Genomic DNA, 24,791 nt, shown 5'->3' on the forward strand with positions numbered 1-24,791 from the left:
TTGCTGCTGGGAAGATGGAAGCCCACAGGACTGGGATCTTCAGTTGAACATGTAAACTTCCATTAATTTCTGTGATGAGGATTGTCATGAAAGATAGATAAAGATAAGCATTATGTAATACTATGAGGGACAAAGTTAAGTGCAATATGTCAGCTCCAAGTCCTCCAAGGCATACATATTGTTTATTATATTTATCTGTAAATTTAAGGAAAAGGAAGGTTACCTTTCTTTTGAACATGTTGTAAACAAAAGCAATCAATTTTGGAGTTCTCCTTAACAAAGAGACAGATGGGAAAAAGTTATTATGCTTTTGAAATAAAATCTTTTCATAAATATATTCACACATACAGTAACTTGGCTAAGTTTGTTTTGTTTCACAAAATGACTCTCAGACACTTCATCTTACTCAGCTAATGTTTTATTACACAGACATTTTAACTTCATATGATTGAAGTAATGGTAAAAAATGACAACGTAAGTTATGAAAGAATAATGAATTTAATTCCAAAAAGTCTTTTGAGTTACTTTGGAATATGCTGGCAGCACTAACCAGTGAAGACCAATTTAATATGAGTTCAAGAGTGTCTGCCTCTTAAAGAAAACACTCCTTTCACATTCATCCATAAACTTAACTCTTCCTGGGCCCCCAAGTAGAGAATCTAGCCTTAACCTCCTCATAAACTGTTAATGTGCATTATCATTGAGAAGGTATGTAGAAGTAATGAAAGCATTAGCTCAGTAAGATGAAGTTCTGAGTTGGTCAACCCTTTTGCAGAATGAAAAGTCCCTTATAAGTTATTGTGTGAATATATTTGTAAAATTATTTTACTTTTAAAAGCATAGTAATTTTTTACAATCTATCTCTGTTGTTAAGGAGACTCCCAAAATTGATTGCATTTGTTTTCAACAAATTCAGAAGAAAAGTAACCTTCTTCCTTACATTTACAGATAAATACAATAAAAATGTGCATGCCTTGGAAGACTTTGAGGTGACATATTGCATGTAACTCTGCCCCTAACAGTATTACGTTATGTTTTATCTTATTTATTGCCATGTGAGATGAGGTAGACAATTGCTTGTTGAGTATTTCACATTTCTTAAAGGCTCTGTAATTTAAAATGCACTAAGAGCTGAGTTTGCCAGTGCATACTGGAATCTCAGCACTCGTGAGGCAGAGGTAGGAAGATTGTCCCGAATTGGAAGCCAGATTAGGCTACATAGCAATACCTTTTCTCAAAAAAGCAAACAAAAACTCTTGTAAACAGAGGATGTTGGCCAACAATGCTTCATTTATTTTTTAACAGGACATTGAGTGTTACTGAGCTGAACAGTTGGGAGGATCCACCCTCATCATGAATCGTGCTTTCAGCCGGAAGAAAGGTAAGAGAACCTGGGAGTCAAATCAATACTAATAAAGCAGAAATAAGACATTAGCTTTTCCAATTTATCAAGCCAATAGAGTTTTGGTTGTACATTAATGAAATAATAGAGTTAAGATGCTTAGTTCATAATACATGAACATATTATATGTTCTCTAGAAATTGTATATTATGCTCTGAAATTGCATAGAATAGAATGACCTTAAATCTGCAATAAGATAATAGATAAACAATTATAGGTTGCATTCTACACTGTAAATTTAGGTAGATATTGTAAACTGCCAAAGAAGGGTATAGAAAATCTAATTATTGCATTATTATCTATATGGAGTTTTAGAGTTGACTTTAAACATCACTGATAATAAAAAGTGACACAATAGTAAAAGTAACCATGGTTATTTAATATATGGACAGTAGATAGTCCAGAACTAGCAACTACAGAATTAGTGTTCTGTTTTATTTAGTGAAGCTAGTGGAAGTATTCTGTGCCCAACTCCAGTTTCTCTTTGAGTAGTCTGGGATTCAGGTATCCCTTTCAGGCCTAGGAAGGTAAACTTGAATTTTGATCATCAGGCCTCCATGATGCAAGTCTTGGGATTACAGACGTATACAATTGCACATGTTTATGAGGTGCTGGGGTTCAAACTCAAGGCTCCATACATCCTAGTCAAACACTTTTACTGATGGAACTAAAATGAGCAAAGGATGCCCTGACACATACAACATGAGCAGACTAGAAATAAAAATGGGGCTAAGTTCAACACTTTTACAGAAAGTAAAGTTGAGATTTCCCTGTATACCATTCGGGCTCTTTTTCCATTATTTATTTGAAGGACTATGTTTCTAGCCATGACATTTACTACAATGATGGGCAAACAAGTGTAAACTATAAGGCTACTGCTTTAGCAAAGGAAAAAGCACTCTAACAGATTTGTGAAGAAATAATGATTTTATTAAATTGCAGTTTGTGAAATAATAGGTACAAATGCTTGGATGCAGTATAGGAGACTAGTAGATTCAGTGGGAATTTACATGGTGTAATCTTTGACACAGTTGAAACCTGTGAATCTGGAAAGACATTGTTTTATTTGTTTTATGAATAAAATGAAGCAATGTGACATTGTTTGATATCTATAACTTGATTCTGATTTAAAACCTACCAAAAGGGAAATGGTGTTTCCTTTTTATAATAACAAACTCTAGAAAGAGCCCTACAACAATGAAGTGTCTACAGTAAAATAACTTATGTCACAACTGATCAGTTGGTTCTCGAAGACCAGATGTTTGTTTCAACAAACATAGATCTGATTACAGTTGGCTTGCTCAAGGCTTTAAAGCCATAGCTCCAATCTTGAATTCAATATTTACTTGAAAGAGATTTGGATTGCTTTTCATTGACAATTCTCAAGGATAAGGTTCAAATTCAGGAGAATATGAGTTTGACTCATTCACATACATTGGGAGGACAGCCATGGGGAAATTGGAAATACACTTATAATTTCTTCCCCAACCTTCTTCACCTTCACTTGGGTTTTTTTTTAAATTGAGTTTAATGATTATCCTAGTCTGGAAATTATTTGTCAGTATTTTGTTCTGCTTCTAGGTTAGAACTCAATAACCAACATTTTACCTTAAGTTTGACTATCAGTTGTGACTCTTAGTTTTAAAGAGAAATTCACAGAGGGTCTGCTCCTGTTGTTAAACAAGAGCACTGTATGTTTAGATTATAGTCTTAAACTACCACACCTGGTATTATAGATGCTGTATGGAACATAGGCCTTCATGCATGCCAGAAAAGTACACTACCAATGAAGATATGTACCCAATCCTCTGTTCATCCTTCAACGATGGAAAAGTCTCCATATCATTTTGAGTAATATAGTCTTGGGCTAAACAATTAGAAAGCATAATCCATTAAAATTCTTTAAAGAAAATTTCACTGCTTTATTTTAGTAGGAAAACTGCCCTCCATCATCTCAGGTTTGGAACCCTTCATAAGAAAGGGAGTCTGGGCCTCAGCTATCTGTTCCTCTACTAGGGTCTTCCCCTTCCATTTTTTTGATGTTTTTAAAAAAGATTTATTTATTTATTATATATACAGTGTTCTGTCTGCATGCCAGAAGGTCTCTTTTTTATTTTTTTATTTGAATTAGAAACAGGATTGTTTTACATGATAATCCCAGTTTCCTTATCCCTCCTGTCCTCCTCTACCACCCCCCCAACTATAACCCTACCTATCACACATCCTTTCTGCTCCCCATTGATGGTGAGGCCTTCCATAGGGTGTCATCAGAGTCTATCATTTCCTTTGAAATTGGGCCTAGGCCCACCCCCGTGTCTCTTGGCTTAGGGAGTATTCCTCTATATGGAATTGGGCTCCCAAAGTCCACACCTATACTAGGGATAAGTACTGAACTACTAGAGGAGACCCGTAGTTTTCCAAGGTTTCCTCACTGAAACCCATGTTCCTGGGGTCTGTATCAGTTCCCTGCTGGTATTCCAGCTGTTCAGGTCAGCTGTTTCTGTGGGTTTCACCAGCCTGGTATGAACACCTTTGCTCTTCACTCGTCCTCCTCTGCATGTGGGTTCCAGTTCAATTTGGTGATTAGTTGTGGGTGTCTGCTTCTACTTCCACCAGCTGCTGGATGCGGGCTATTGGGTGGCATATAAGTCAGTCATCAATATCATTCTCCGGGGAGGTCATTTAAAACGTCTCCTCTGTTTCTTAGATTGTTAGTTGGTGTCATCTTTGTAGCTCTCCAGACATTTCCCTGGTTCCAAATTTCTCTGTAAACCTAAAATGTCTCTCTCTATTATGGTATCTCCACTCTTGTTATCTTCTATTCTTCCCCTGACTCAAACTTTCTGCTTCCTCATGTCCTCTGCATCCCTCCTCTTCTCCCCTTCTCATTCTCCTAGCTCCCTCTCCCCTCTTTCCGTGCTCCCAATTTGTTAAGGGGATCTCGACTCTTTCCCCTTCTCCAGGGGACCATGTATGTCTCTCTTAAGGCCCTCCTTGTTTACTAGCTTCTCTGGCAGTGTGGATTGTAGGCTGATAATCCTTTACTCCATGCCTACAATCCTCGTATGAGTAAGTACATACCATGTTTGTCTTTTTGTGATTGGGTTACCTCTATCAGAATGGTTTCTTCTAGTTCTATCCATTTTCCGAAAATTTCAAGATTCCATTGTTTTTTTTTTTTTTGTTTTGTTTTTTTTCTGCTGAGTAGTACTCCATTGTGTAAATGTACCACTTTTCTCTATCCATTCTTCAGTTGAGGGACATCTAGGCTGCTTCCAGTTTCTGGCTATTACAAATAGTGCTGCTATTAACATTGTTAAAAAGATGTCTTTGTTGTATGGATGTCCTTCTTTTGGGTATATGCCTAAGAGTGGAATTGCTGGATCTTGTGGTAGACTGATTTCCATTTTCTTGAGGAGTCGCCATACTGATTTCCAAAGTGTCTGTACAAGTTGGTACTCCCACCAGCAGTGAAGAAGTGTTCCCATTTCTCCACATCTTCTCCAGCATGAACTGTCATTGGTGTTTTCCATTTTGGCCATTCTGACAGGAGTAAGATGATATCTCAGAATTGTTTTGATTTGCATTTCCCTGAATGGCTAAGGATGTTGAACACTTTCTTATGTGTCTTTCAGCCATTTTAGATTCCTCTATTGAGAATTGTCTATTCAGTTCTGTACCCCACTTTTTAATTGGATTGTTAGGTGTTTTGGATACTAGCTTCTTGAGTTCTTTATATATTTTGGAGATCAGCCCTCTGTCAGATGTGGGGTTAGTGAATACCTTTTCCCAGTCTGTGGGCTGCTGTTTTGTCTTGCTGACTGTGTCCTTTGCCTTACAGAAGCTTCTCAGTTTCAGGAGGTCCCATTTATCAATTGTTGACCTCAGTGTCTGTGCTACTGGTGTAATGTTCAGGAATCGGTTTCCTGTACCAATTAATTCAAGGGTATTTCCCACTTTGTCTTCTAATAGGTTCAGTGTAGCTGGATTTATGTTGAGGTCTTTTATCCATTTTAACTTAAGTTTTGTGCATGATGATAGGCTTGGGTCTATCTGCAGTCTTCTACATGACCGTAATCAGTTATGCCAGCACCATTTTTTTGAAGATGTTCTCTTTGTTCCATTGTATAAAATTGGATTGTTTGTCAAAAATCAGGTGTTCATAGGTGTGTTGGTTAATATCAGGGTTTTAAACTCTATTCCATTGGTCTACTTGTCTATTTTTGTGCCAATACCAAGCTGTTTTCAGGACTATAGCTTTGTAATAGAGCTTGAAGTCGGGGATGGTGATGCCTCCAGAAGTTCCTTTATTGTACAGGCTTGTTTTGGCTACCCTGGGTCTTTTGTTTCTCCATATAAAGTTGAGAATTGTTCTTTCAAAGTCTGTGAAGAATTGTATGCTCTCCACTCTCTCCATACCTCTTCAATATTGTCTTGAAGTTCTAACTAGAGCAATAAGAAAACAAAAGGAGATCGAGGGAATACAAGTCGGAAAGGAAGAAGTCAAACTCTCACTATTTGCAGATGATATGATAGTCTACATTAGTGACCTGAAAAACTCTACCAGGGAACTCCTACAGCTGATAAACACCTTTAGCAAAGTAGCAGGATACAAGATTAACTCAAAAAATCTATACCCATACTATATACCTATGACACATTGGAGAAAGTAATCAGAGAAACATCACCCTTTACAATTGCCACAAACAACATAAAATACCTCGGAGTAACACAAAGCAAAAAAAGTGAAAGACCTGTACCATAAGAATTTTGCTTCTCTAAAGAAAGAAATTAAAGAAGATAACAGAAAATGGAAAGATCTCCCATGCTCTTGGATAGGGAGGATCAACATAGTAAAAATGGCAATCTTGCCAAAAGCAATTTACAGATTCAATGCAATCCCCATCAAAAACCCCTTCCATTTATTACCTGTTGTTTTGATTCCTATCACGTGGGAGAAAGGAAAGGGGATAGACCAGTTCTTACCAGGCTTGGTGGCTTCACTTTCTGTAGTTAAGAAGATGACTAGCAGGGATGCTGTATTCATGGACACTGATGATGGCTCATCAGAACTTCCCTCGAAGAGGGTCCCCTCTAATATCTTTCATGTTTGTTCCCATAGGGTGGTGAGTTTGTGGCTATTTATTATATAGAAATATATATACTTGTATATGCTGGAAAAACACAATAGCATTATGTTTCATATTTTAATTTGAAATGAAAACTTGATTTTATGAGAGAATTCAAGTAATCTGAACATCTGTAGTCTTAGTCTCAAACTAGGAAACTATCTAATTCAAGTGTTCTTTGTGCTAACTGCTATCAGTAGGCAATATGCATAGTACTTTTAAACAGACAAAAAGGCCCTGCATCAGAAAGAGTTCATTTCTTACTTCTAGTTTACTTTGTAAATGCTACAATCCCATTAACTGATTCAGGAGTGTCTGGTAAAGCTATGACCATCTAGTACCCAAACACAGCTGTTATCTTTCCTTTCTTATCTCTAGCCCTTTCACTGATGCTCTTTGTCCTAATGTCCTAGGGCTCCCCAGAGACAGAGACAATGCTGCATAGATTGGAATCACATGCTTCTGAGCTATTCTGAGAAACGTCTTAAAATCTGTTCTAGTATCATAATCAACGGTTAGATTTTAATGGTTGCCTTTATTTTATGCCTCTTTTTTTCTGTTAGTATTTTCAAATTACTTAATTCACATTGTGTTAAAAAATAAATCATACAGTAATAACATGTTAACAAATGTTGCTGATTTCACTTTTGTTTTCTTTAACTTGTCAATTGACATTTTGATAAGTAAGTATAATTGTAATGTTTGGCATTTAAAAATATTAGGAATTATTTTCTCCTTTTAGGAAATATTATTCTGTATCCATTAGCTCAGCAACATTTCATATTAACTGTAATATACTAAAAATATATGCTTTTCTTGTGATATATTGAGCTCTTATCATACAAAAATAATGAAACTTTTACATCTTTCCCGATAATATATTAGTATAAGTACAGCCTATATTTGTTGGAATGGTTTGCATTTATCAAGTATTTTGAAATATTGGTGTTTCCTTTTATGTGCCTGTTCAATTTGAGTGAGTGATTTTAGCATAATTGGAAGGAATGTGGACATGGTTTAAAACATCTTATGTACCTATTTTACAACCCTGCTTCTGTGGTTAGAAATGGTGACCTAGGGCCCGCAATGGACTCACATCTCCCGGACTAGCAAATTCTGAGTTAACAACAATAATTTATTCTTTTGTTTTTGTTCTTATTTTTGTTTTGTTTTGTTTTCTTTTACCAGCACATAAATTTGGCTGGTACTAAAAACTTCTTTATAAATCTTTCAAGTTTTATAACAACTCTACCTAAAAACACAGTTATATATGATAGACACCCCATAAACTACAATCCTGGATGTTGTGTGAACACTGACTTTTCTTAGAAATTTCAGCTTATTCACTGGAAATATAATGTATGTATAGTTATATTTCATGACATGGTATTGAAATAAAACCCAAAAGCAGCTTATGGAAGGAATGATTTATTTTGCTTCACAGTCTGGGAAGGGAGTTTCCATTATGGTGGAGAAGGATTGAGAGTCACAGTAGTGAACACACATGGTTTGGATAGTAATCTCTTGTTTTGCCAGGAAGTAGAAGATAGGCAGCCGGTGCCCACCCATCTCTCTTTCGTTTCTCTTTAAACATCCAAGAGGCTGGTGACCACTTTTAGGGTGGGGCTCCTCTCTTCAGTTAAACCTCTCTGGATATTCCTTGAAATACAGTAGGATGTGTATCTCCAGGGTGACTCCAAGTCCAATCAACTTGACAGTGAAGAAAGAACCATCATATTATGTTCATTTTACCCATGTCCAAGAGCCGCTGTGTGCTTACCTTCTTTCTAGGTTACTGGATCTAAGACCTTGACAGACAAGAGCTCTAGTCTTCTAGTACCAGTGACTTGCAGAAATTAACTCTTCTCTTTCTAATTCAGGATAGGGACAAACTCTCATGACATTGTATTCTCTAACAATCTGATATTATTTCATCTTTGGAAGTAGCTGGAGATGAATTGTCTAAAAAGATGAAAAGAGAAATAGTATATATTTTCAAATTTCTTTTTTTAAATTAAAAACAATCTTATTTTACATACCAATCCTAGTGCCGTTTCCCTCCAGTCTTTCCATTGCCCCTACTTTCTCTGCATTCCACCCCCATCACTCCTCAGGGTGGGTGAGGCCTCCCATGGGGTTCATCAAAGTCTGTCACATCATTTGGGGGCAGTACCTAGCCCCCAATCCCATGTGTATCTAGACCTCAAGAGTATCCCTCCATAGGGAATGAGCTCCCAAGACCCAGTCATGCAATAGGGATAAATACTGGTTCCACTGCCAGTGGCCACATAGACTGTCAACCCCCCCCAACTGATACTCAAGTTCAGGGGACCTAGTTCAGTCTTAGCAGGTTACCCATCTGTTGGTTTGGAGTGCATGAGCTCCTACTTGTTCAGGTCATCTGCTTCTGTGGGTTTCCCCAGCATGTATTGACCCTTTTTCTCATTACTCCTACCTCTCTACAACTGGATTCCACGAGTTGGGCTTGGTGCTTAGCTGTGAATCTCTGCTTCTGCTTCCATCAGCTACTGGATGAAGGATCTATGATGGCATTTAAGGTAGTCATCAATCTCATTATAGGGAAGGGCATTTAAAATACCCTCTCCACTATTGCTTAGATTCTTACTTGAGGTCATCCTTGTGGAGTCCTGGCAATTTCCCTAGTGCCAGTTTTCTCCTTAACCCTCTATTAAGGTATCTCTTTCCTTGCTTCCCTTCTCTGTTCTTCCCCCAACTTGACCTTCTTGATCCCTCATGTTCTCCTTGCCCCCTCTCCTTCTCCCTTCCTCTTTCTCATACCCCCTCACACACCTATGTTCCCAATTTACTCAGGAGATCTTGTCCCTTTCCTCTTCTCAGGAGTCCATGAGTATCTCTCTTAGGGTCTTCCTTGTTTCCTAGCTTCTCTGGTGTTGTGGATTCTCTGGTCATCCATTTTTCTGTGTCTAATTTTCACTTATGAGCGAGTACATATCTCTGTGTCTGGCTTACCTCACTCAGAATGGTTTCTTCTAGTTCCATTCATTTGGGGGATTTCAAGATGCCATTTTTTTTAATCATTGAGTAGTACTCCATGATGTAAGTGTATCATACTTTCTTTATTCATTCTTTGGTTGAGAGGCATGTAGGTTGCTTCCTGGTTCTAGTTATTACAAATGATGCTGCTGTGAACATAGTTGAACAGATGTCCTTGTGGTTTGACTGTGCATCCTTTGGGTATATGCCTAAGAGTGGAATTGCTGGGTCTTGAAGTAGATTGATTTCCATTTTCCTGAGAATCCCCCATACTGATTTCCTACTGGCTGTACAAGTTTTGATTCCCACCAGCAATGGAATAGTGTTCCCTTTTCTCCACACTCTCTCTAGCATAAATTTTCATTGGTGTTTTTTATTTTAGCCATTCTGACAGGTGTAAGATGGTATCTCAGAGTTGTTTTGATTTGCATTTTCCTGGTGGCTAAGCATGTTGAACGATTTCTTAAGTGCTCTATTGGGAATTCTCTATTTAGAGCTGTACCCCATTTTTAATTGGGTAATTTGGTGTTTTAGTGAATATCTTTTCCCATTCTGTGGGCTGCCATTTTGTCTTTTTGACTGTGTCCTTTGCCTTACAGAAGCTTCTCAGTTTCAGGATGTCCCATTTATTAATTGTTGATCTCAGTTTTGTGCTACTGGTTTTATGTTCAGGAAGTGGTCTCTTGTGCCAAAAGGAGATCAAGGGGATACATATTGTAAAGGAAGAAGTCAAACTTCCACTATTTGCAGATGATATGAAAGTTTATATAAGTTACCTAAAAATTCTGCCAGGGAACTCCTACACCCAATAAACACCTTCAGGAAAGTGACAGGCTACAAGATTGACTAAAAAAAAAAAAATCAGTAGCCCTCCAATATATAGATGGTAAATGGGCTGAGAAAGAAATCAGAGAAACATCACCCTTCACAATAGCCAAATCAACATAAAATATCTTGGGGTAACACTAATCAAACAAGTGACAGACCTGTATGACAAGAACTTTGAGTCTTTAAAGAAAGAAATGTTGTTCTTATAAAGTAAGGACCAAGAGAAGTAGATGTGTGTGTAACAGAAGGACAGCAAATTTACTGTGGCCAGCCTTGGCTATATGGTGACACCGTAATAATTAATGAATGACTTTTATAGTAAGAACATAATAAACAACTTAATAATTTGCAGTTACAGCATCTTACTTTCTTAATTTAAGAAAGTTCAAAAATTAGATTGCTTCTCCAGTATAGATTTCCTTCAGGTGAGAATGTATGTACACAGCATAATAAAAATTGGTGGTTTAATCCAATACTGCATTTACTCTGTTACAGACAAAACATGGATGCATACGCCTGAAGCATTATCAAAGCATTACATTCCCTACAATGCAAAGGTAAAATAGTTATTAGGATACTATCTAATTTTATTTTGCATATGTTATTTTGAATACTTGTGCTAATTTTAGAAAGATTGTTTATGCGTTGACATTTCCTGGTAAGTGGTATTTGAAACTAATTTGACATTGCTGAAATAAGTAATATAACATATAGAAAATCATTTTAATCTGTAAATTCATTTAAAAACAAAAGTATGTACTATGTAGTTTCTTGAGTTATGTATTTCATTCATTCTTTTTCTTATTATGAGTTGGACTCTTACTGAAGTTATTTTGCAATGTCATTGCCTCTGGGAAATTAAACAACTTAAAAAATTAGATTCTGTTAAACACATTTTAATATTGTGGTACATCAAAAACAAATAAAAACTAATCTGTGAAAGTGAGATACAATTTTAATATGTAATTGGAATCCAAGAAAACAAGCAAATGAAATGGAAGCCAGGAAAGCATACAATGTGTTTTTGTCATTCTTTCTTGGATTACTGTGTTCTGGTGAAGAAGCAGAAGCATTAATGCATATGCCATCATTTTAAAGATTTGATCTCTTTGAAATTGTACTGAAGTGATGTAATGTATAAAGGTACATTAAAGAGAGATGAGACTTTGTAGTTAGCAAAAGATCGGAACTTGTTCTCAGAGAAATTGAGTCAAAATTTTGAAAAGACAGACACAAATATAGTATTTGAGACTTTAAACATGGGGTTAAGGCAAGCTTGGACTGCTTCACTTTGAAGAAAACATTGTGGAAGTATGAAATTTTAACACATAAAAGAGAACCTAAGGGTTTATAGGCTAATAAACTATACTCCATGATACAGTAAGCATAGACTTGGGGGTTATTTTAGAAAAATGAAAAATTTTATTGAGCAGATTATCAACTGTGCTTAGTGGAAATCTTCCACTGTGCTGGTTCAGGTCCATGTTGGCAGGAAGAATTGTATAGAGCCTTGAGGGGGGAATTACCCTAGAATATGTTAGTAAGAACCAAGATTTGTTAGTGACAGGGAAAAAATGTGATTTCATGGGGAAAATGCTCCAATGCTTTCCACACAACAGAAATATGCCTGAAATTGCTGTATGTTTATTAATTTCCATATAAAATTGACATAGAAGCTGATTGCTGTTACTTATCATGTAAAGTTATCAAACCAGAAAAAAATTGTATTACCTATCCTACAGAGTATTAATCATAAAGAGCATGTGATAAATAAGGAAACATATCACTCATGACACCTATTGTTATTTGCAGATGCACAGGCAGGCTTTACAGCCATAGTACAATTATATTCCTTAGGTGAAACTATCAAGGCTGTTTCATTTTTTATAATTAAAATGCATCATATCGAAACTCTGGTTTGTCAGTATTAGGAAGCTCCATTCTAATTAGAACTACCTTTTATTTTAGTACTGCAGGGTTAATGTGACAATGGAGATCTGTATGTAGACAGATTCAGTTACTTGTGCTATACCAGACAATAACTGTAAAATTACTGATACTAATGGAAAACTATAGAACACTTCCCACACAGGGGCCAGCATCATTCCATAAAGCTTTAGCAACAGTGCCTAACACAGAGATGATGTTTAATAAATGAATAACTGACTAAGTGTTATTAAGTGCATTGATAGAGCACTGCTCTTGTTTTTCATTTAGCTTATTATGGGAAAGCAGGTTGGTTTCCTCTGTCTTATTTTACCTCATCTGTGAGAATATATATCATGTGTGCACCTAGCAGTATTATAGCCATCTGAAGAACAGTCAGTTTCCTACCCTGTAGTGCTTTGTCTTTTTAGTGGCCCTATTCTAAAGGTGTGTTCTCTTCTTGTTAGTCCATATACCATATGAAAAGTCAGCCTGTGTTCATAGGAGGTGGTTTAATATAGCATGGAAGATTATAGAACATGGAACTAGACTGCCTAAATAAGAAGTTTAGTTCTGTATCACTGGGCAATCTACTTAATTTTCTGTATCTGTGCTATGCATTCAAGAATAAGGAAGTCAATAATAACACTTTCTTACATGAATTGTTTTAGATGTAAAGAGGATAGATGAAGTTTAAAACAACATATGACATAAAATAACTACCCAGTAAATATTAGCAACCATGAACACATAAGTTTTTCTTAAAATTTAACAAGGGGACAGTTTCATAGTAAATTTATTTTATAAATGAGTGATATATCAGTACAGAACATTGTCACTGAAATACATTTTATTCAACCCATATACACACTGGAGACATATGACTGGTGTGTTTTACATGACTTCTGTTATTATTGATGCTTATGATGGCCTTGTATACTGAATAACAATATTATTATCACTTTATATGTTAGAAAACAAATGGTAAAGCCTACATACTTTGCCTGTTGTCACAGAGATAGTAAAATGAGACAGTTGGAAAAATTGAGGTCTGTTTGACTTTAAAGTTCTATGTTTTTAAAAACCAAATATGATAATACCAGGTTATACATTCAATATTTAAATACCTATTATGTATAAAGCTTTACTGGATACTGGCAGCCTCCATAATGGTAACAACATGTCTTTGTTTGGTTTCTATTGCTGTGATAAAACATTGAACAAAACCAACTTGGAAGGAAAGGGGCTATTTGTCTAGTAGGCTGTGACCCATCATAAAGTATACCCAGGGCAGGGACTTCAAGGCAGAAACCAAGAGGCAAAAGACCATGGCAGAATATTGGCTTGTTCCTTGTCCTTCTCAGTTTGCTTTCTTGTACCACTCAGAATCACCTGCCTTGATCTGGTACTGCCCATAGTGGGCTGAACCCTCCCATATCAATCCTTAATCATGAAAATGTAACACAGCCATGCCCAGAGGTCAGTCTCTTGGAGGTGATTCTTCATTGGGGTATGCTCCTCTCAGGGGACTGGAATTTATGACAACTTGACAAAAATGACCACCACATACCATGTTCTCTGCTATTCACATGACAATTATGGAAAGTTGTAGAGATTCAGAGAATAGTAACTCACCCTTGTGAGGCAGGATTCCCAAAGTTTAAAACAGGGTGAATGTGGTTTCCATCTGAGAGGTGGGGCAGAGTAATTTTAGTGTGAGCACAGTGAGTAAGGTACATGTTCCACATAATAAGAGCTGGGCTGCAGCTGGAATACCCAAGTGCTAAAGCTGTTTATCAAAGATCTGTCCTCAAAGTCATATCATTAGGATTGTGTTGGCTACTTTTATGTAAATTTGACACAACCTACATATTTTGAGGAAGAGGAACTCTCCATTAGAAAATGGCTCTATAAAATCTAGCTTATAGCGAAGCTTGGTGGGAATTTTCTTGAATAATGATTGATGCAGGACTACCTAACTCAGTTAGGATGGAATCAACTATGGGCAGTTAGTCCTGTGGTATATAAGAAGGCAAACTGAGAAAGCTAGGAAGAATTCCTCCATGGCTTCTGTTTCATTTCTTGCCTTCAGATTCCTGCCTTGAGTTCCTTCGCTGACTTCCCTTAGTGATATGGGGCATCTTGAACTTTGTCAAATGGAATAAACCCTTTCCTCCCCAAATCGTTTTTGCTCATGGTGTTTTATACAGCAATAAATACCCTAACCAAGAAAAGAAAAATGATAAGGAGGGAAGGAGGGAGGGAGGGAGTCAGGAACTGGGGGAGGGAAACAGAGAAAGGAAAAGAGAGAGAGAGAGAGAGAGAGAGAGAGAGAGAGAGAGAGAGAGAACCCACATGATGGACCATCAAAATGAGTGGGCTGGGAATTCTTGCCAGGAGCTCACCCTGCAGACCACAGGTAGAATTCCCTTCTTTCTCTGAGGTACACAAATTCCATCTCTATTCTGTTCCCAGGATTTTTTCAATTGCTTGAATCAGACCTGCCTAGACTATCTAGGATAATTGCCTTATATATAAAGTATCAATAGGTTATAGGCATTAAGCACTCCTACAAAATGATTTCATCAGAATATCAGAATATCAAGGTTAGAATTTGACTGAATACTGACATCATAACTTGGTGAATTTGCACACAGGACTGCTGGTTATAAGTCTAAAGACAGACAAAACTAAGGGAAACTGAGAAGCCTTTTAGATGGTAGAAGAATCAGTTAAATCATCAACTGAACGTAGAATATTTTAATCATCTCTGCAGTTACATGAGAGTTCATCTTGATCAGTAGAAGAGCTCATTAGACCTCCTAAGAAGTCATCTTAATGGTACAAGGATTGGTAATAAATTTACTGAATGGTAGGAAATACATATGTCACAAAAAATCAGGTGATAAGTATCAGACTACAGTAGATGCAACATAGGAACAGTTTGTATACAGAGAACACAAATATGCCTACTTTCATAATGACTAAAACAATCTTACTGTTTAAAGATTGCCATCACTTCACTTTTGGCATGTACTGATTTAAATTAAGGGGATGTATTTAACATAACTGTTTTAGAATGGTAGTTGTCCCTTGAGACATATGTGATAACATTTATTTGAGAAATCTACAATTTTTAATTTTCTACTTGAAAATTACTGTACCTTTAATGTTTTATTTTGTTTTTTTATTCTTAAATCTTCTTTATTTAATTATTTTTCATTTTATGTATCAACTCCAGTCCTCCTTCCCTTTTTTCCTGCCCCCCCTTCCCACTCCCAACCCATTCCTCAGAGGGGTAAGGTCTCCCTTTGGGAGTCAACAAAATCTGGCATACCAAGGCAGGACCAAGATCCTCCCTCTGTATCAAGGCTGAGCAAGTATCCTACCATAAGGAATGGGCTCCAAAAAGCCAGTTCATGCACCCAAGATAAGTCTTGGTCCTACTGCCAGGAGCCCCTTGACAGATCAAGCCACATAACTGTCACCCACATTCATAGGGCCTAGTTCAGTTCCATGGAGGTTCCCCAGATCTATGTCCAGAGTCCTTGGCCTCCCACTAGCTTGGGTCAGCTGTCTCTGTGGGTTTCCCCACCATGATCTTGACACTCTTATTCATATGGTCCCTTCCCTCTCTGTTCTACTGAACTCCTGGAGCTCAGCCCAGTGCTTAGCTGTGGGTCGCTGCATCTGCTTACATCATTCACTGGATACAGGTTCCATGATGACATTTAGGGTAGTCAGTAATCTTATTATCCTTAGTGAGGTAACCCAGACCCAGGAATACAAACATGGTATGTACTCACTCATAAGTGGATATTAGACATAAAGCAAAGGATAACCAGCCTACAATCAATAGCTCCAGAGAAGCTAGGTAAAAAGGAGGACCCTAAGAGGGAAACACATGGAGGGCCCAAGGAACGGGGAAATACTTAAGATCTCCTGGATTAACTGGGAAGAGGGTAGATGGGAGGGCATAGGGATGGAGAAGGCCAAGTTGGGGAGGGTTGAGGGGGGAGAACAATGAAAGTGATATATTGATAGAGGGAGCCATTATGGGGTAAGGGAGAAACCTGGTACTATGGAAAGTTCCAAGAATCCATAAGGATGATCATAGCTAAAACTCCTAGCAATAGAGGAGAGGGTGTCTGAATTTCTTTCTTTCTTTCTTTCTTTCTTTCTTTCTTTCTTTCTTTCTTTCTTTCTTTCTTTTTTTCTTTCTTTCTTTCTTTCTCTTTTTTCTTTCTTTCTTTCTTTGACTTTTTTTTTTTACTTTTTTTCATTTGAATTACAAACAAGATTGAATTACATGACAATCCTAGTTCCCTTCTTCCTCCCTTCCTCCCCTAGGACTCCCCCAACTAAAACCCTACCTATCATATATCCTTTCTTCTAATCTACACCTGACTCAACCTTTCTGCTCCCTCATGATCTCTACATTCTTCCTTTTCTTCCCTTCTCATTCTTGTAGCTCCCTCCCCCACTTCCCATGTTCTCAAATTGCTCAGGGGATGGTGACCCTTTCCCCTTCTCCAGGGGACAGCGTTTGTCTCTTTTAGGGTCCTCCTTGTTTACTAGTTTCTCTGGCAGTGTGGATTGTAGACTGGTAATCCCTTACTGTATGTCTAAAATCCACATATCAGTGAGTACATATCATGTTTGTCTTTTTGTGATTGGGTTACCTAGCTCAGAATGCTTTCTTCCAGTTTCATCCATTTTCCTGCAAATTTCAAGATTCCATTGTTTTTTTTTTCTGCTGAGTAGTACTCCATTGTGTAAATGTACCACATTTTCTCTATCCATTCTTCTGTTGAGGGGCATCTAGGCTACTTCCAGTTTCTGGCTATTACAAATAGTGCTGCTATGAACATGATTGAACAGATGTCTTTGTTGTATGAATGTGCTTCTATTGGGTGTAGAATGCATTTTAGTTTCACCTTCTTTCATTTTGTAGAGTACTGATTGTAAAATTTTGCATTTGAACTTTGTATTGAAATTGTTTTGAACTACATGTGGATAGAGAGAAGTAAGTTATTATTTAATAAGTGTCAGTCTATACATAAGGTTGGTTAGTTCTGACATTTTCTTTATGTGTAGTGACAGGGTTAGTGCTAGTTCATTGGCAATTTATCATATTTACTGTATACTCTGTAGCAATGCTTTTAGTTTACAGGTTATAGCCTAAGGAAAAATGTATTATAAAATCAAAGTAGTGTAGATCATTGGAAACCCACCTTTAGAGATAGAATAAATTATAAAAAGGAAAGAAACTCAGAAGGCATGTGAAAGTATGTATTTTCTCTGCAGAATTATGTTCTATGGGCAAAGAATTTGAAAGCTACTATTTAATTGTGACCTATAACTTGTTTTTCAACACACTAGACTTGACCAGATTTAGTTAATTTAAAGTACAAATCAATAGCTGAGTAAAAATCTGCCTGTTTAAGCAGCTGTCAATTTTTAGACAAAATCTCTCTATGTTGCCTTAGCTGGCTGGGGACTCACAGAGATTTGCATGCTGCCTGCCTCTGCTTCCTGAATGACAGCATTAAAGGTATGTGCCACTATAACCAGATGCTGGAATACTTAGAGTAGAAATGATGGTTAACAAGTTTAATCATATGCCCTCATTGAACATAGTGTCTTACAATGATTCTTCAAATACTCATGGAACTAGAGAGTGATGGACAATGTACAAAAAATGAAGGAGAGCAATGAGATCTGACAACTTAATTCATTGTCTAGACATTTCTTCTTTCCTCCCTCCTCCCATTTCCTTATTTTCTTTCTGTTGTTGTTTTATGACATAGGGTCCCACTGTTTATACCATGCTAGCCCCAAACCGTAACCCTTGTCTTGGGCTCCTTATTGCTTCATATTAAAAATGTGCCTGATTTCTGAGACAAACTTTTAACTAAAGTTGACATTAATGACCCAAAATTATATTCACTGAATCCAGGCCAGATGTGATTGCTACTTGAATGAGACTAGGGGCTGGAGAAGAGTCACAGAGTCTGAACACTTTGAAAACAAGGCTGTCAGGAACTAAAGATGGATTTTATATTCCCCTCCCATTGCTATAATTAGAACACTGAAGCATAATCTTTCAAAGGTATCACCCGTAAGGAAGCTACATTTCCCTGCTCTCCCACTTCTGACAGGAATGCTAAGTTGTCTTTTCTATGAAGGTGAAATACGGCCAGAGTTTTATTTAATCAGTTTATTATGCTATTCATGTAACAATGACTTCCTGGATGAAGACTTGTGACAAATGTTTCATATAGAACATTTAGTAAATATTTTATTTTAAAATGAATAACTCCTCTTGAATTTGATGACTTGATACTTTGATTTAATGTTTAGATTGAGGATATGTTCAAAAGGGATTGGAGTTACAGTTTAGTCATGGAACACTTGCCTAGTGTGTGAGAAGACATAGAGTCACTCCCCAGAAAGGATGTACTCTTGTCTTCATATATTCAACATGTGCAAACTATATTTGTAATGTTTTATTAATTTAAAATAAATACATAATATAGCAGATAAAGCAATGGATTCTTCAGGAAATTGCCACGTTAATTTATGTCCTGGCATTGTTTTCTTTTAGATGCTAAATTGAGCAAGTCCAAATAGAAACAGAGACTTTGACCTTAAAACTTGTGGTTTTCCTGAAGCAAGATAACTGTCAGAAAAAGAATACAGAATTTTTGATGATAACTATATAGGTGATGAGAAACATCATGAATTACAAATGTCAAAGAGAGATTTAGTTAGGGGATTCCATCAGATGTCAGTGTTTCCTGGTGATGCTGGATTCTCCTACAGGAAACTAGATGTGTGTGCTCTCTAGGTGTGCTTTGAGGGTTGCTAACTTGGTGAGCTGTGCAGCTTCTTCTGCCTAGCCTTTCTCACTCCTCACAACCAGTTCTATGAACTTTTATAACCTATAAGCCCTTACTTGACTTCAAAAAAATTAAAGAAACCAAAACCAAAATCAAGCCTATAATGTAATGTGAATATATACTAAACATCATATCTTGGATCCTGCTGTTGTTTGAAACTTTTAGCTAAATCTGTTAAAAAGGATCTAGAATAGTTAAATAAACACCTAAATATGGAGTGTGTTCCCTTTGTACCCCATAAGAACAAGCCTTGCACCACAAACTCCACTGCTGTTAAAATTTTGTAGTTGTAGTTAATGAATGGTTCCTTTTGCAGTAATTGGAACAGCCACTTTGCAAACTACCTTGGTGGAAATTTCTACTTTCTTAACTCAAAACAGATTGATGTAATTTTGTGTGAATTTGTTGAAGAGGTTCCTAATCACATGACCCTCTATAGTTTATTATAAGTTTCAAACAAGTATAGATGCAGAATGTATAATTCCATGTGTCTGTGTATCTATCTATGTATCTATCCATCCATGCATCCATCATATATTTTTCTATATATGTCTCTCTCTCTCTCTCTCTCTCTCTCTCTCTCTCTCTCTCTCTCTCTCTCTCTCTCTCTCTCTCTCCACCACACACACACACACACACACACACACACACACACACACACACACACACACACACACACTCTGCATTGATGTGATTTGCCAGGATCATGATTTAGTAATATTTTCATCATAGACAGTGTTCTGCAACTGTCGAATCTCCCTAGTTGTTATACTTGGGAATAATTTAGTGCTTTCACTGTTATGTGAAAAACAGAGAACAAACCACTTTAAACTCTTGTCAGAACTTTATTTTTTCTGCTTGCTTCAGACACTGCAACACCAGTGAAGGTTTGTAGTAGCTACTCTGAGAGTTTCACGGGGGAGAGAATGACATTTCCTGAATGCTAGCATGAGATTGAATACTGCTAGCTTGGTATATTTACATAAAAGAAAATGTTTGACAGACCATTAAAGAAACACACCATGATGATCATACCTTGACATTATCTTGAGTTTCCCACAACTGCATTATGAAGCAAAATATTTTGTGAAGTTTTTCTTGTGTTTAAAATCCAATCTAGAAACAAAATTAAATACATGCAGACTTAAAGAATGCACTAGGGAATAACATGCTAGTAGTTAATGAAGAGAAAACTGTTCCATTAGGTGGACTAATGAATCGTGATAAAGAAAGATCTCAAATTAACTGAATAATCTGATTAATGCCTATATTGTTTCTGATGTATATATTATACATTAAGCTTTTCAGAAATGTTAATAGTAGTTTGTAACACCATTGAAGAAAATTCATATCCTAGAAATATATAATGTCTGCTAATATATCAAAGAAAAAGGAAACATGAATGAAGCATGTTCAGATTGAACTCTTTTGGACCATTAAAAGCCATGGAAAAGTTACATTTATGTAATACATTTCTGAAATATCCAAAATGGTTCAAAATTTTAAATTTGAAAAACATTTTAGAGTAATTTTATAGTACCGATAAATATGAGTTTCTCAAGTTTTCTGGTTGTGGTACAAGAAGAATTTAAAGATTAGTGTGCAAAGCTCAGAAGTATTTTCTATAATCTATTTCACTTACCCAACTATGAAATTTTACTTAAAATGTTGGATCCAGTGATAAAAATCAGCTATGTACAAAGCTTTCCTAAAAAGTTACCTGCAAGTTTAGACTTGGCCTCTTGTGTTGCTAGTGCATGCAATAAGTTCATTCCAGACACTTGAAAATGCAAGCATGATTATGTAAATTAACTCTTATTTCATTTTATCCATTGAGAAAATGTTATATTCTGTAATAATTCTAGGTAACTCTGTTTCTGTAGCCATATGCCATGTTCTTTATGTAACATAGCAGCATTGACACACACTTAAAAAGTGCAGAAATCTAAAATTTGTCCCCGCTTTGTGAACATTATAAAGTGTTCTAATACTAAAAACTGCAAGTTAATATTCCCATCATAATATACCTGGACATTTGTTGTCGAGCAATATTCTGTAGGCTGTGTGCTTGCAAGATGCTTGCAAATTCATAAAGAGAAATGACAGTAGACCACTTATCGCTTCAGATCTTCATTCAAGTTGTACAACCAGTTGAATTCCTGAAAATTCAGCTGTTTTAAAGTGACTACTACTTAGTGTCTCCCCAGGATTTCTCACATGACTATAATAATTAGTGAACATAATTTTAAAGCTCAATTACTCTATACTATTACTTTGCCTCTGAAAATGCTCTAAAAAGTGATCCAAAGCTACTACAAACTGAAACAGAAATGAAGCATTTCATGTCAGTTATTTGCTGCAGCATTTCACTATGCCATTGCTTTAATTATTTATTTATTTATTTAAAGATATCACACATGTATAGATGCAAAGGTATTGGGTTCCTCTCTCCAGTTCTATCATTTTCTTCATAAAGTTACTTGAAGCTCAGAGAGTTCAAATCATTTTTCCAAGCTGACAGAGGGAAATAATAGCAAGTTAGATGCAAAGCACAGGTCTCCTATCCAGTATCCATTTTTTCTTTCCTTTGCAGTATACTGTTCCCAGTGTCCGGGAGATTAACCTACTTAACTGGGAGATTAGGTAACACTAAATCAAAATAGAGTACTGCATACATGTCTGTCTTTTCAATCTGTCATTTCCCTCATTCCCTAACTTCTGTGTCTCCTGCATATTTTACCTTCTGTGACCTGATCTGACTTTAATTGATGCTTGGGAGGTTATCATTTAAGACCAACCAGTTGTGAGTGACTCAGTAGACTAAATGGAATGTACCCAATCATTTGAACTTCTAACACTGAGGCAATAATCCAGTCCTTATTTTCTTCTGCTTACTATGCTTTTACTTAATATATCTATTAACAAAATATCTCTACAAAAATGTCTCATGGTCTTCCAGAATTCTGTAAGAACACCTACTTATACACGGCATCTTATGAAGGTTGGGCTTGTCTGTCATTTTGTGAAAGAATGAGAAACTTGTTCATGAACAAATGTTTTGAAAATGGCACAATTTGATCTGATCCTTAAAGGTCAAGCAGTAGAATTCTGAAGCTTGAAATGTGAACTCAAGGAGCCAAGCAGAAAGTAAAACTATGGGGCAGTGCTTGAGAAAGGTCAAAGATATTAGAGGCTTTCTTGATTATTTCAGGAGTCGTTTTGGTGAGTGGCTAAAATCAACATCTGCAGCAGAAACCCTTGGCATTCTGTGGCAGGAGTGAGACTTGAGAAGTGAGGCTAGAGAAGGAGTTGTCGTCACAAGAGGTAAAATACTCAGTAGACTTGTGGGCTGGAGGAATGATAGAAATTGAGTGCAGAATCAGCATCCTTATTGGATTCCATGGTTTCATTACAAATATAGTCTACTTCAATACCCATGACTCTGCATTTTTGGAATTAGTCAACAGAGGGAGAAAAATATTTTTGGGGAAACTGCACTATTATATCAATTATTTTTCTTGTAATTGTTCACGAAATAGTACAGAATACCAAGTGTTTCTATAATGTTTAGATTATATTATGATGTATGTAATCTAGAATGAGTTCAAGTCATGGAAGAATGTATGCATTATATGCATGTGCCCCTTTACCTGAGCAAACTGAATGATAACTACAGCTGTCTGGGTCTCTCAACCCTCCTGATGGGCACCAAGGGACAACTGCCTTGATTAGGAAGGCAGTAGGGGGTAAGTTCCTTCAGGTTCTCTTCTTGCTGTGCAGCTTCCATAGTGTGAGATGAGGCAATGGCCAGCACATCCAGGCATAGCAAAGTTCTTCAGAAGACAAACTAACAGTTTTAATGGACATTTTATAGAAAATAATCTTTTAACTCTTAGGCAGTAAACAAATAAATACATTTATTTTAAATCACTGGAGTTATTTTTTCCCTTTTTTTCAATGGTATACAATTTGGGAAACTTCATTTGCAAAGCAACATTACATCTATTTTACATTTAAAAATAATCTGTTGTGTCCCCGTTTCTTCAGTTTCTGGGAAAATGTTTATCACCTTCTGGTTTTGTTTTTTCTTTTTCTTTTGTGGGAACTAAGTAGATTTTCTCCTGAACTTTTAATATCATATCAAGGAAGTAAAAGTCGACTCCATGTCAGTCCTTCAGTTGGTTGGAAAGTGTGGGACATCCTTCTTTGCACAATTGAGATAGCAAACAGAAGGAACTGAAGCCTCTGACGATCTAAAGACCCAATGTGAGCATTGCAGCCTTGATCTGAGAAACTGTTGAGAAGCAGAGAATAAAATGCCATGGATGTGCAAGTCAGCCATTTACATTAGGAGGTCAACAATGGGTTATATTTTCTCAGAATAATAATGGTGTGCTAGAATATGATACATACTAATGATTAAAATTTAGGCAGTGCAGAAAACACAGAAGTATTAAAATTAACATATTGCTTCTAATCCTACCAGGCAGAAATGACCCAGTGTTAACTTTAAGCTAATGATATTTCATTCTTAAAAATGGGCAACAGTGGACATATAAATCAGAAATGACTTTAAACATAGGTGAATACTTCTTAGAAGTGACCTTGTTTGAACATTTTAACCATCTCATTAACCCTCACAAAGAGCAAGGAGACTGATTGTTAATATTTATAATTGGAGAACAAAATTGTAACATCGAACAAATTGTAAATAGGAAAGTGGGGCTGAGGTTGAATGGCCATATAGAAAGAATTAGCTTATAAAATAAATTATAATAGATGTGCTAAAAGCATATGACTTGAATTCTCTGATGAAAAATCAAAGTTACTAAACTCTAGATATGTATCTCCTTGTCACAGTGGATATTTAGGTCTATGAAGATTGTGATTCTGAGACTCAGCCTCTGCTCTGCTTCTTGTGACAATGTGCACCACAAATGATTGGCAGTCAGTGTCAAGTTTCTCCGCACCATTTTCCCTGCTCATTTTACTTGGTCTTGCCAGCATTTGTATCAACTACATTTAGGTGTGAAAGTGCAATTCCTTGTTATAAACAAGGAATTGAACTCTTGTTCACTGCCCCTCAGAACCATTTCTTGTCTGTGCCCAAGGTCTTGATTAAGTTTTTTTTCTAAAAAACAAAAACAAAACCAGTAACTTTCCTAAAAGAGACCTGATGAATGCAAGGTTCTGTGGAATATTTTCCATCAGAATATCCGCCCAATACCTGTCTTTCTGGATCTTTCTCCCCTCAGAACATTAGTTTCTGAAAAGCAGTCTTCCTTTCTTTTCTGTGGAAAAAAATAGCACACTTTACTTTTCTACCTCATCTCCACTAATGGTGCCTTCCATCTTCTTTAGGGACAACTGATAATTCATTATTGTTTTAACACATAATGGCTATGTTTAGTGTTGAGTAATCTTAGTGTTTAGTGTCACTTTGTTTTCTGGTATATAGTATACAGTTTTTAAACCGTAAAAATTTTTGTTGTTGTTTTTTTTACACTTTGCTGTGAAAGGGGTTTTATATTTTTAAAATGTTTTTTTAATTGAGATATATAATTATATCACCTTTGCACCCCATTTTAC

At 36.4% G+C, this 24,791-nt stretch overlaps 1 protein-coding gene across 3 annotated transcripts in view; it reads left to right on the top strand.

The window, feature by feature from the left end:
• Positions 1-24,791, top strand: part of Gulp1 (GULP PTB domain containing engulfment adaptor 1) — a 271,324-nt gene that overhangs the window by 165,365 nt on the left and 81,168 nt on the right. For 2 of the 3 annotated variants that reach the window (XM_027396815.2, XM_027396814.2), the window contains 2 exons: positions 1,306-1,381; positions 10,870-10,931. In XM_027396815.2, the coding sequence (XP_027252616.1) occupies positions 1,354-1,381; positions 10,870-10,931 (90 nt within the window). In that variant the 5' untranslated portion in view covers positions 1,306-1,353. Of the gene's footprint in view, positions 1-26; positions 52-1,305; positions 1,382-10,869; positions 10,932-24,791 lie in introns of those variants that run through there. The other variant, XM_027396816.2, reaches the window with a different exon arrangement.

This window comes from Cricetulus griseus, chromosome 2 (genome assembly GCF_003668045.3).
Source record: "Cricetulus griseus strain 17A/GY chromosome 2, alternate assembly CriGri-PICRH-1.0, whole genome shotgun sequence".
NCBI classification, from domain to species: domain Eukaryota; kingdom Metazoa; phylum Chordata; class Mammalia; order Rodentia; family Cricetidae; genus Cricetulus; species Cricetulus griseus.